This window comes from Medicago sativa, chromosome 2, assembly GCF_051527215.1.
Source record: "Medicago sativa cultivar Bolivia chromosome 2, Bolivia_mono, whole genome shotgun sequence".
NCBI lineage: Eukaryota > Viridiplantae > Streptophyta > Magnoliopsida > Fabales > Fabaceae > Medicago > Medicago sativa.
Genome location: NC_140750.1, coordinates 79,180,221 through 79,193,702, shown reverse-complemented (window position 1 = coordinate 79,193,702; position 13,482 = coordinate 79,180,221). Strand labels below are relative to the sequence as shown.

Below are 13,482 nucleotides of genomic sequence, written 5' to 3'. Positions count from 1 at the left end.
TCCAGTTTTGCCATAAACACAGTAGGTAGTTCTACTACGTGTCGGTCATTTCAATTTAGCAGATTGATTTTGTTTAACAATGAGAACAGCCTTAAACAAACTTAACATCATAAACACAGATTACTTTTAAATTTTAGTAACAAATGAAGCTAGTTTCTTTTAAATGTATTTGCATTTTCCAGAGTATCTTTTTTTTTTTGGTTACTCTTCTTGACGCATTCAGCGCCGGGGTTTGAGTTTTGGCACAAAGGAGGACGCACTTCGTCGTCTTCCTCTGAACCAGAGGTAAGCCAACCCATATGTATTCAAACTGATTCACGTGTTGGACTGCATGTAAGGCATCAACAATGATCCTTCCGCATGCAATTTCAAAATTTAATTAATTCTTTAAACAACGAAAATCTTTAATTAATTCTTTACTTCCATTAGAGCACATTTCAATAAATAATCAATCCAAAGTTTAACTATCTGGAAGAAATAAACAAAATGTTACACGTTGTTCCAGTTTTTTGCTAGCAATAGATATTACAAACAGACCAAATGGCATTTTTCTAAAACATGCCCAAGAAATTACAAGAAGCTTTTGCTTCAAATCAAGAAATAACTAAGTGGCCAAAGGAACTGAAACAATGAAGAAGGAAACAAAAAAAAAGTAAAAATAAAGAGTACAAATTGAAATCAGCTATTGAATTGGTGTGAGTGACTACCACTTCTGCTCCATTTTGCTTTAAGGAAGAAAAATTGAAAATAAAGAATTATCATAAATCTCTGATGTACACATAACACAATCACACTGAATTTTTAATTTACTGTCCACCAGGAATCACAGCAGAAATCCAATCAGAAGTTGACGTTTGAATATCACTCTCAATATGAGGAGAAAGAGATACCGGAGTCACTGCAACCTGTTTCTCCAAAGCACATGCATGAATCCGTCAGAATGAGAAGGGGGGAAAATTGGTGCATGTATAACAACCCATAAAGATATTACCATCAAGAACATACAATATAGTTAAAGATAACTAATATCAATTGAAAAAATATTTTATTGCTCAAACTTACATATCCACTTTCAAGTGCTCTGTAATCCAGATCATCGTCATCTATTTCTTCCTGCTGCTTGTCCAAAAACTGAAGGTACAAGTAGATTATAGCTAAGTTCACTTGTACAAATAATTTGATGTTACTTAATTGAAATACAAATATAACACATAATGTTGTATGAAGGGAACAGATTAATAATCTAAAAGGCAAAGAACAGTATAACTCATGGTTAAAACATAAATAAATCTTCTCAAGTATGAAGATAACTTCTATGATAATCCATTCTCCACAAATTGTTATCTTCTGTACTCAGCATTGAAAACAGACTAACTTCAACATTAACAAGATTTGTACAAAGCAAATTCTATTCTAATCAAGATCCCCCTCCTCATCCTCCTCCTCCACCTCCTATTTACCTCTAGTCTGAAGTATTTCTTCACTTTATTGGTATCAGGTTTTCCTGCAGCTCCAGTTGATTCAATAATCTCCAAATTCTTTTTCTGCGTAGCCAACCGACGAGCTGCGCCCTGAACAAAACATGGATTCAAGTATCAGCATCAATAGATTAAACACATTAAAATCACACCCAAGAATAGACAGAAAACATCAACATAACACATGTTTGTATGTAATGTAGGATACTTACAGCTGCAGAGGCATCTCGGCCAAGCTGTGCAAACTGAAGACCAAGGCCACCTTGTGGATTGGCCAAGAAATGACCAGTTGGATAGCGGCTATTTGAAACAGCTAACCAGTTTGGAGTGGATCTCCACATACTTTGCTTAGTCAATTTGAAGCCCTGTCAATAAAAGGATACCACTGCATCAGTGTACAATTGATCATTAGAACCAATTAGCCAAACGCCTTAGAATACCAGAGTTTGTACAATTGAAAGAAAACCTAGAAGACTAGAGCATTTGCACAATGCAGTAAAACATATGGGAAAAAGTAAACAATCAAATTATTATATAACAAAATTTACAGACCTTGTTGCTCAAAGGTGATCTCGGAATTTCAATATTCAGAAAGCAATTTTTGGGAAATGTTTCCTTTTCAGCATCCCTGATAGCTGCATTTATCAACGGTAAACAGACTTCAACTGCATCCTTGAAATCAGTTTCTTGACTTTCATCCTTTTTCCTATAACATGATATATGATACCAATTCATAATCTCTAATGAAAGCATAGTTAAAACCAGATGTATAGAATCACCAACTTACCAGTTTAATGATATTGATAATGATGGTACACCGCATAATAATGCCTCCCTAGCTCCAGCAACAACCCCAGAGTAGAACCTGGAGCATTTTAAAGCATGGCATAAACACAAATCTCTATAACAAGGCTGCAAATTATGGACAATAGATACAAATCTTAAAACAAAAACAATACATATAGAATATTACAAGACAGAAAATGGAAAATGTGTTTAAGTCCAATTTCAGAACTCAGATTTATATAAGTTCTCCCTAACCATAAGTTAGCAACTTACATGTGATGACCGCAGCTTGATCCCCGATTAATCCCACTAATAACCTGAAATTCAAATCACATCATGATTACTATTTCACAGCACTATTAGTGTATGTGTGGTTTAACTTCTGGGGTAGCCAAAATTGATTCTAGAGTATAGAATTGATTTTGACATGTTTGATTGCTCTCGAGTATAATTGATTCTGCCTTCAAAATTATTCTAACTTGAAGCTAGAATTTGGAGCTTTTGATTCTAGAACTGATTTCTAGTCTCAAATTTATCGTTCAACTTGCTTTCACACATGAAGGTATTCAAACGTAAATAATTTTACTTTCAACTCACTTAAAGCCAGAATCAATTTTACATAATCAATTTATTCAAAATCAACTCTTGTTACCGCAGGACCAAACACACAATTAATTTACGGGTGTAAGATAATAAATGCTAACCAAAACAGGCTTTGACCACGAAAACAAAGCTCCAGATAAAGCCAATGAAACACAATCCGCAGGAGTCCCTGAATTATTATAAATTACTAAATTAGAAAACGTTAACAAATTCATATAACTATATTACATTATTAATATCAAAAAATTCATAAGCACACCCCCAAAAAACAAAAATTTGATTTAGAAACAGAATTGAATGAAGTTAATACCTGAAATCTCAAAAGCAGTGGCACCATTAACTTGAGCAGAACAAGCTTCCACGGTTTCTCGAATCGTAACAGAATGACCAGAAACAGATTTATCCCTAAAGCAACACCATTTCAGCAACTAACAAAAATTACAAACACATTCAACATTATTCAATACCAACAAAAAAATCAAAAATTTACTTCATTTCTTAACAGATTAAAAAAAAAAAAAGAACGCACGATTGAGGAACGCAAACATGGACATTGTAAAGGTTTTGAAGAACGAGAGCTTCAACTAGGTGTGTAAGACCTGGTGATTCAACTCCATCGCTGTTTGTGAGCAAGATAATGGGTTTGGATTCATCGAATTCGATAGGGTTAGGATTAGGGTTATCATCGTTGGTGGAAGAAACGGTGTCGTTTGATTCATCTTGTTGTGAAGGTGTGATTTTTCTGTTGAGAAGTGCTTCTTGAAGATTGGAAACGAGGCCCGGGGGCATCATCTTGAAACGACGTCGCTGCGATTGAAATTGAAGATTGTGCGAAATTGAAATTGAATTGAAATTTGAAAAGAAAAACCCTAGAAATGAAGAAAGGGGAAAAAGGTGTAAAGCGCTGAAAATGAAGAAAGAAAATTGAAATTGGATAGATGAGATGAGATGAGATGATAGATAGACCGGTTCTAACGGTGTACGTGGAATGAAAAGTGTATAAATTAATCTACTGAAAAATAGATTATAGATTAATTGATTAATTGTAATCTAGTCTAGAGAAAATATAGAAAGATTGATGAAACAGAGAAAATATAGGAAAATGATGAACAAGGAACGGTGATTAAATTTGTAACATGTCAATTATGGATGTTAATATGTTATGTTGAGATATAATTAATCACTAAGTATTTAGTAATGTAAGTTACTAATTAGCTTATATGTGTTCAATGATCATTGATTGATATTGATATTTCTGTTATCATGAATATTTCCAACAATACAAGTTACTTTATGAAGTCATAAACATAGTTTATCTAGTAAAATTGAACAACAAAATTAGTGGACTAAAAATATTTTGCGATGAGGATTAAACGTTTATGGTATAAGTTTGGACGAGAATCTAAACGTGAATCAAAACATTTTTTTTTTTGAAAGAGAATCCAAACATATAACATAAATTAAGAGTAAACGTTAAGTCAGTTTATAATAGACCTTAGAAATCGAGATAAAAAATTGGGAGGATAAAGAAAAATTGATAGATGAATGATTTTTTTTTTCTTAGACAAATGTGTGTGTTTGATGCTGTTTTGATAAAAAAAAAAAAAAACAATAAATTGAGTATTATTGAAAGTAATTTTTTTTAGGTATATTAAAAGTAAGTTGAATGTAAAACTATTTACGTTTGAATACATTTATTTATGTAAAAATGAATTGAATGACAAATTTGAGGCTGTTATGAAATAATAGTGGATGTCCATCCTTTTTTCACCTTCCTATAACCCCCATGTCCATCCTTCTTTCACCTTCCTATAACCCCCATTAGTAAGTGTATAGTTAGTGGACCTTAATTGTCTTATTCACTCACTTACTCATCTTATGTACTATAAATAGGGATCATATTGTATTGTAAAGACACACTTCCTTACTCTTCTTTTGATCTTGTGCTTCTAGCTTATTTCTTAACATAGGCTGAAAAGTATATTTAGAGACAAAAACTCCCAATTTTAGCTTAAAATTAAAATAAATTCTTAATCAAAATTCATTTTACTTAAGTCAAAATCAATTATTTAATATTAGGAGAATTTTAAAGAATTATGAAATGAAGTTTATGAGTTATTTCACTTATAAATTGAATAGTTTCACTTCCTCTGATTCCGGAAAGATAACTTGCTTTAGTTTTATAACACAAGTTTTCAAAATCTAGACTGTACTAAAATATAATAATCAAATCAAATTATTAATTTAACAAGACTTCCCCTCAAAAGAGGATTTTTTTTTTTTTTTGACTAGTCTACACAACTACTAGCCAGCACTCAAGGTAAATAGCCTTTACAAGCTTTCAATGCACACACTTTTTCTTCAGAAGGACCCATATGTTGTAAACAATATGTCACTTTATGTTCCTAGGAAAAGTTTTTACCGGTGGATTTTAAAAAATATATGTAGTAAATAAATATAATTATGTAAATTAGTTTTTAGTACAGTCATTGTTGATACAGTGATTTTATTGGGTGTCTATGTAAAAATATTTCATATTGTCAATACCTAGAAATTAATCTCGTAAATTTTTACACTCAATACATGTTTGGAAATATGTATTCCAATTAAAAGGGTAATTGACTAAACTAGAGGTTGGCTCGATGGTGCAAGCTTTGATCTCAAATTTAAAGTCATTTATTTATGCGCAAAGATATTTTCTAAAAGAAAAATTGATGTCTCATTCATGAAGACAAGTGATACAATGGTGTCATGAAGGATCAAGTCAACAAGGTAAATACAACCACCAAAGACATTTCCAAAGAGGTGTATGGTGCACGTAGCAAGCAATCACTATTATGGTAGGAGGATCACAATCAAAATTATTGGTTAGACTTTATCCCATATGAATATAGTAGCAATACCATTCTCTTTCTGGTATAAATCTTTGTTTTATAATAAAATAGCCTGCATAATTAGAAGCAATGTCCAATGTTTTGGAGAATAGTATTAAATATTCTTCATAGGAGGTGGATTGGCCTTTTAATTTGAACGTGCACATCATGTCTGGTTGGTCCAGGTTATAAATAAATAAATGGCAAATGCAACCACCTCACAGAATTATCACATCAGCACGTACCATAGGTGTCTTATTTCTTATTAAATCTAAACAAGAGAAAAGAACCTATCCATGCTCTTGAAAGCAAAAGATAAATATTCTTTATTTGAAGCAAAAAATCATAGATACACTAATACTTACACATAAAGGACATACATGTTAGCAAAGTAATTCAATCAAAGGATGAACCTTTTGCCACATGTTTTTCAATCATGTTACCGATCGACTGTGACATCTACCCTTACGTTTCCTAGCTCTACTTCGCAAAGCTGATACTTGAGCCCTGTTCTCAGTCTCCTGTATTGAAAAGTACCAGGTTTAGCTTACCCTCTCGAAAGAGATATGTGAAAAAACTAGATGTGTATACCTGTGCAGAAACACGGGTCCCTAAAATCACAAAACGGGTGTAAAAATTCATGGAGGAAATGAAAAGAGTTGAGCAGGAAAAAAAAACAGGAGTTTAACAATATCAACATTGGATCATTAGTAAATACATAATGTCATGAGTTACAAACTCACCCTTGCTGCAATCATGTGTTTTAGGCCAGCAACGAGCTCGAACAAATACTCATAACCAGCATTGTGTGGCTCCTGCAAAAACGAGAATTCGAGTCAGCACTAGCCACTTTAACAAAGATGTTGGTAAATCATGAATGATGCTGCCTGTAGGTTAGGAGGCAGAGGCAATCCTTCCACCGAAGGAGCTCTTGGAACCTGCACAACTTGAGTACCACCTGAACCATCCGGAAGCTGAATGCTCCAACTTGGAGCATTATATATGCCTAATGACTCGAAGTCAAATTCGGGTCTCACCGCATCTTGAAGACCAGAAAAGGCAGAGGTTGAGGCCTCTACGTCCTTATCAATAAAATTAAGTTGGTTCAGTTATCTGTCTTTAGCAAGCAATACAACATGACGATGACAACATGACGATGACAATGAGAATAATAATGTATTGGGCATATCTTATGTCCCAATACAAAAAGAGAGACAGTGTAATTACAAAGTGATAAAAAAAAAAGACACAGTGCAATGATGATCTGATCATGGTCTTCTGAACTTTATGTTTCATATTCAGCTTAACACATTTTTAACCATGTTAGCATACCAGTGACAAAAAGCTGTCAAACTTATCTGTAGTCTAATATCATTGCTAGAAATCCAATAATACACAAGTTCTCAATTCAAGCTGATAAGGAGGCTGTTGGAAATCCCGACCCGAATATGAGGGGGTGGGTTGGTAATTCCACCTCAGGTGCGTTGGAAATCCCGCCCCGAATGTGAGGGGGTGGGTTGGTAATTCCACCTTAAAATTGCGATGTGATCTGCCCCAAGTTGCCTTATGTTGGCTTGTCACATCGGTTAGATTGGAAGCTTGACCAGAGTTTATAAAGAGGAGGCACTCCTCCGCTTACAAGCCGGTTTTGTAAGGATGAGTTAGGCCCCAAATTTCAACAGAGGCAAAGAAGAAGAAAATTAACATTCAAATTCAATCTCACACTTCACTTCAAAAAGATTGCATATTTTTAGAAACTATAGGTCCAAACGACGTAGCAAGCAAGCATTCTGATTCGTACTTGAGAGTATAATAAAAAAAAAAGTAACATAGTATCAAAAATATAAAGCCGCATCACTAAATAGTGAATGCTACTTTAGATGTCAACAAAAAATTGAGACTATAAAGCATCAAAAATATAAAGATGCATCACTAAATAGTGAATGCCACTTTAGATGTCAACAAAAAATTGAGACTAAAAATGAAATAATTTCACTTGATAACCCAATGTAAAATTTAGAACAATAGCCTAATTGCTATATGATATAAAGCCGCATCACTAAATAGTGAATGCCACTTTAGATGTCAACAAAAAATTGAGACTAAAAATGAAATAATTTCACTTGATAACCCAATGTAAAATTTAGAACAATAGCCTAATTGCTATATGATGTGAAATATATGCAGCAAAACATTGTCTACATATATTAGAATTGTCTATGCATTTACATGCAACTATAATCATTCATCTTATAGACTACAGTTCACACTTGACACATTAGCAGAGGAACACTTATTGGAAAAGATATTTGCTAACATACAATTTGAGAAGAGTCCAGTTTATTGATGTCTATGTCATCATCAGCACCAAAACCAAGACAAGGATACACCTGGGAAGCAAGCATTACAAATGTCAGTCATAATAAAGAGGAGATGATAAAAAAAAAAAAACATTTCAATGTTTTTTTTAGTGTTCAATGTTAGTATAGTTAGTATTATGTTGGGGGTAGAGATTGAACTCTTTTCTTATCACTCAACTACCACTACCACCGAGCCAGCCATATATCTCCAAATATATCACTATATTAAAATGCATATTTTCTAAATAAAGGTACTTTTAAGGGCCACAATTTTACATATTAAAATTTTCACATATATTAAAATATTTTTGTTGGAAATTCCGCCTTAATTGCGGTCCACCACTAGTCGCCTAAATTGCGACCTTTGGTTAGCCTTCATTGCAGCCTCCAAAACCTTCATTGTGTTGGCTTTGAGGGGGTGGATTTAGTCCCACATCGGATAGATAACTCTTGAGAAGAGTTTATAAAGAGGAGGCACCCCTCACTTTACAAGCCAGTTTTGTAAGGATGAGTTAGGCCCCAAATTTCAACAATTTTACATATAGATAATATAAATGGCCACAATTATCCAAATTGATTACTATATATTATTTTTAAAATCTTTTCCAGATTCAATGCAATCTATGTTTTCTGCCAACTGTAAGTGACTGCCAGCTTTCAACTCATCCCCTATGATCGAAAGTAAAATATTGAAATTTAGGCTAGGCATAACTCAATCCCAAAAACTAGCTCAAGGGACGAGAAATTCCCAAACCTTGGTTCTCTCTCTAGCTCACGTGAGGTCTTAGCAATTGTCTTAGGACCAAGAATAGACATTTGGAACGTGAAATTGGTACGACAGGACGTTTTCATCTTAAAACTTGAGCTAAACCTAACTCAACCCAAAAGCTAGCTCAAGGAGTGAAGATTACCTAGGTCTTACGAGAACTATTTCAGCCATATCTCAGGTCGATGTGGGATCCCAACGAAATATATGTCATGCAATCTTTGTAAGATTAGTTAAGAACTCGTTACCATTGGTCTTTCTGCTGATTTGAATGACTGAAAGTAAGGACTTGCAAAATCAGGTGACTTCAATATTGCATATGCTCCTTCATTGTTATATCTCTGTTTCCCAAACTGCAATACAGAAGACCTTTAAAAAGATATGACACTTTAGTTGCTGCAGATCTCAATGTCACGCATCCTTGTATTAAGCTACAGTTAATCACTCAAACACTACAAGTGCACAATATTACATGTTTTCTTCAAATCTATATGTCTGTAACCATCCCCATATGTAGAGTTGCAAATGAAACATACACCACTTGTTTATTATGTATAAATTTTCCACCATTTAAAAGATAAGTTATTTGAAAACACGCCTACATAATACATACTAGATTCCTAAGCAAACATCAGATTCAACTTCCAGAAAAAACTCTAATCTTAAAAGACAATGGCATAAATTGGATGCCAATATATACATGCTTTCGTATATGGCAATGGCTGAGCTTGTTGTCTTAAGTGTTCCCAAAAATCAATTAGTGAACCATTATGACATTGCTTAAGAAAAAGTTAACAGGTGCAACAAATGCAATTTTTTTATAAATGAAAAATATAAATAACAAATTGCTAGTTGAATATGAAATTTAACCTGCGGGTAGTCTGGAGCACTAAAAATTGCATATAGTTTTCCTGATTGTCCATCGTGATCTATGCTGTATCCATTCAACATATCCCCAAAACCATCCCTTCCAGCCCTTGCATCTGGTCCTTCATGTGATCTGATGATCAGTTATGCAGGAAGAATAATATTTACTAAGCTAGAAGAATATTTGTTGGGCGATCAAATGATATTTATAACTTGCATTGCTTCTTTTATTCACATCTAAACATGTAATTCATCTTGTTGAACAATGACAGTTATTGTTGGTAACAATTTTTATTGACATTTCCAACCATCTAATAAAAAGCTAATTAAGTGTGGGATTTTAGTGATTGCATTCTAGGTAAGCAGAGAGATATAAAGAACATGAATTGGAGCAATATATCAAGTGTGTGCAAATTCAGATACATGAATAATACCATTGTCTTGCAGGAAAGGATGATACTGATGTTTTTATTTTCATTTAGCGCTGAAATTTCCGGTCCTAGGAATAACAAAAGAAACTAGAAAGACAAGTAGACTAAGCTTTAAGAAAGAAAGTAAAAAGAGAGAAGGGCAAGGGATAGAGATAAGAATGCCTAGAACATGATTATAGCTTGCTGACAGAAGAAGCATAATTTGGTAGGATAGACATAAATGACACCAAACACAACTTAAAAAACAGAAGACCAAGAAATCTTAATCAAACTACTTATTACAATAAAATAAAATAAAATAAATAGGAATTTTGTTATTCTTTACTAGTCAAAATATTATTATTTGGAATATTACCTTTAAACTATGTTTCTTTAAGAAAGCCTCGGTGCAATCAGGACCCCACCATAATCCTAATTTTCGACCTGCATTACCCCTCAGACCATCTCTGTTAGATGGTTTTGACCAGAGAATGTCACTCAATAATATATTAGGACCCTCAGGAGGAGAATCTATGCAAGCTCTTTTAACTTGAGATAAATCTGCTAAAGAACCAAGGTCCACTCTGTGTCTTCTTCCGTTTTGGCTTTCCTGAAGGGAAAACAGCGGCATGATTGCTGCGGAAAAGCCCTTCGTGAGTAGTATAAACACGGTCAGCAATAACCGAAGCTAATGGAAGCTCCTTGAAACACTCTAAGAATTTATTGTACACATCTTCGCTTTGATTGCCATATTTGGTCTGCACCTCCTTCTTAAAACCATACCTTGTAGTGCAATATCTTGATTTGTGATTTCCACGGAGTAGATACACTCTTTGAGGCATCAAGATCTGAAAATATAATGACAGAGTTAACATACTGATAAGTCAGGTATAGCATTTGGTCACTATAAAAGTTGCTAGGTCATTTAATATTTCTTTTTCTTTTTTTGACACAAGTCGTTTAATATTTCTATGTGGTACTCTTCTGTGTTCTTCTTTCTCCTCCTGGAGAATATGCACCAACAGGCCAATAACTGCAGAAAATTCATTGAAGATCTAAACAATTCTATATTAAGTATCATAACTGTCACCTTACCTTCCAAACCAGCAAGACCAAGAATACTTCAACGCCCCAAGCTCCTTTATCTACATAATTTCCATTGAAAACATAAAATTGGTTCTCAGAAGGCACTCCTGCATGCTTCAATAGAAGCATTAAATCATGAAACTGCCCGTGTATGTCGCCTACAAGTACAACAATGACTCTTGAATCCTCTCCAAGACAATTAATCTCCACACAGTTTGTTTCCTTACGGAAAATACTACGAGCAGCATCTATCAATTTGTACACCACAAAGCTCTGCACAACATGACATAATTCAGTTGGCGTCTTCTGTGAAGCCTTCTCAAGGATGAAAGTCATGTCCTGAACCCACTCTAAGGTGACGTAATCATCAGGAGGCCACAAAAGAAACTGCTGAAAGCATGATGACAACAGAGATTCTTCTACTTCATCTATCCCATTTTCAAATCCTAAAACATGATCGACGTCCAACATGTCATCTTCATGTATCATGCTTTGCGTCTCGTCAATTAGAGCATCCCCATTGCAGATCTTGGTTGACTCAACAACAGGAGTATTGTCTCTTGTCCGTTCATCCACAAAGCAAACCTGTAAAACTGATCAATGTATCTTAAGGAAAATCTTAAATGTAGACAAAAGAGGGGGAAGAAGTCAAAAAGATACTGAGCAGGCATCTGGAAGAACTTATTTGCACTTATCTTACAAGTTACAACACAAGCACTATCATAAGTGTCTAGAAGAGCTTATTAAATTAGCTTAGTATAAGTCCATGAGCTATTTTTAGCTTAGAGGAGTGCTATCAGTGTGGGTGATATCAATGTGGGTCCCACACTTATCTTTCGCACGCTCACTCTAACACTCGCTCTCTTATTGGGTGGTATCAATGTGGGTCCCATACTTCGGAAATGGGTCTCACATAAAGCGGTGGAACCCATATGGGTTTTGCTTAATAAGAGAGTAATTGTTAGAGTGAGTGTTGAGAAGAGGGTGTGCCTAACAATCCTCTTTTAGCTTATTTTCATAAGATCCAGAGGATGGATTATGCAAACTGATCATTGATGTCGAGGTTAAACTTGTTTCCTCTGTGATTATAAAAACAGCTTAAATAAGTTCCTACCTACTAGGACCTTATTGAATAAACACTTAATTCAGCTTTTTACTAAAACATCCAGTGCAGTTTAATCCTTACTTGGTCGGCAAGTAACTCAGGCCTAGCTGTTGATACTCTAGGTTGCTTATCAACAATCCCATGAGCAATTTCTTTCATCCTCAATACTAAATGCACCCTCTGGTCATCCAAGCCTTCATAGGACATCCTACTTAACATATGAATGATATCTCTGGATGCACACACTTGCAAAATGCCTCAAGTCAGTTCAAAGATAGACCAAAAAAACACCAATATTAACAAAATCCATCATGAATGAATACATGAAAGAAGCAAAGTCAACCATTTTCTCAATGTTGTATCGCAAGGCAGTGATCATGTCATTCTTAGTCACTTGTAAAATTTAAATAGCACTCACTTAATGACAGCTATGCCAAGAACAACGAATATTGTGTACAAAAACATAATTAACTTCTGATACACCCTCTATATACCAACCTTTCTATCTCGATCCTCAACAACTCCACGCGCTATTTCTCTCATCATCACTAAAGAATGAACTTGCTGATCATCTAAATTCACCAAAGACATTGAATTGATTCCTTCTATAATCTTATGACACCCACTCTTAATTATCTCTTTGTGATGCTCCATAACTAAAAAAAACTGGCAAATGTGGCAAACCCCCAGATGAAAATTTCACTCGAAACAGCATTAATATAGCTTTGCACAATGATTCAAGTCATTTGAGAAAGGAAAGGTAAAAACTTTGAAGAGTACCATATAGTGAAAAATGAAAACCAAAATTAGGGGAATGAAAAAAGGAACTCACTCAGTGTGTGTGCAATCGGAGCTTCAAAATTCTACTTTTTACGGTGAATGATGCATGTTTCCGGAATGAAATGAAATTAGGGTTTCTTTGCCAGTGATTCAAATTGGACAGGAGAAAGATGAGTGACGTTGAACATTAATAAAAAAACAAATATTTTTCTGCCGAAAATATATTTTATGGTGTTTTTTTTTTTACAAAGTTGGTAAAAAAAATTGTAAGAAATATGATTTTTAACATCCTGACAAAAAGATATTGTAAATTGGTTCTTCTTAACATCAATCTTCAAATCTAAAAAAATAATCAATCTTAAGAGATT

The 13,482-nt window shown here is 34.2% G+C and overlaps 1 protein-coding gene and 1 pseudogene across 2 annotated transcripts; both read right to left on the bottom strand.

The window, feature by feature from the left end:
- Nucleotides 1-435: 435 nt before the first annotated feature.
- Nucleotides 436-3,840, bottom strand: LOC146951151 (Survival protein SurE-like phosphatase/nucleotidase). The gene is made up of 10 exons (XM_085747117.1): nucleotides 3,397-3,840; nucleotides 3,178-3,272; nucleotides 2,969-3,036; nucleotides 2,538-2,581; nucleotides 2,266-2,343; nucleotides 2,031-2,184; nucleotides 1,691-1,843; nucleotides 1,461-1,571; nucleotides 1,063-1,131; nucleotides 436-905 (listed from the first exon to the last, which is right to left on the bottom strand). Exons 1-10 carry the CDS (start codon nucleotides 3,657-3,659, stop codon nucleotides 807-809), a joined length of 1,134 nt encoding a protein of 377 aa, XP_085603243.1. The 5' UTR covers nucleotides 3,660-3,840; the 3' UTR covers nucleotides 436-806.
- A 2,202-nt stretch (nucleotides 3,841-6,042) lies between these two features.
- LOC146951150 (serine/threonine-protein phosphatase 7-like) lies at nucleotides 6,043-13,275 on the bottom strand (annotated as a pseudogene). The gene is made up of 12 exons (XR_015027810.1): nucleotides 13,167-13,275; nucleotides 12,829-13,000; nucleotides 12,678-12,727; nucleotides 12,416-12,580; nucleotides 11,239-11,814; nucleotides 10,522-10,991; nucleotides 9,737-9,879; nucleotides 9,115-9,219; nucleotides 8,062-8,130; nucleotides 6,628-6,822; nucleotides 6,484-6,555; nucleotides 6,043-6,261 (listed from the first exon to the last, which is right to left on the bottom strand). The product of XR_015027810.1 is annotated as a serine/threonine-protein phosphatase 7-like (transcript).
- Nucleotides 13,276-13,482: the final 207 nt, after the last annotated feature.

Excerpts from the sequence above, each read along its gene's own strand:
- LOC146951151 (XM_085747117.1), bottom strand. The coding sequence starts at position 3,659 with ATGATGCCCCCGGGCCTCGTTTCCAATCTTCAAGAAGCACTTCTCAAC. Across the intron at positions 1,844-2,030 it reads GATCACCTTTGAGCAACAAG|GGCTTCAAATTGACTAAGCA; the intron begins GTCTGTAAATTT and ends TTTTATTGACAG. Across the intron at positions 906-1,062 it reads GAGCACTTGAAAGTGGATAT|GTTGCAGTGACTCCGGTATC; the intron begins GTAAGTTTGAGC and ends TTGGAGAAACAG.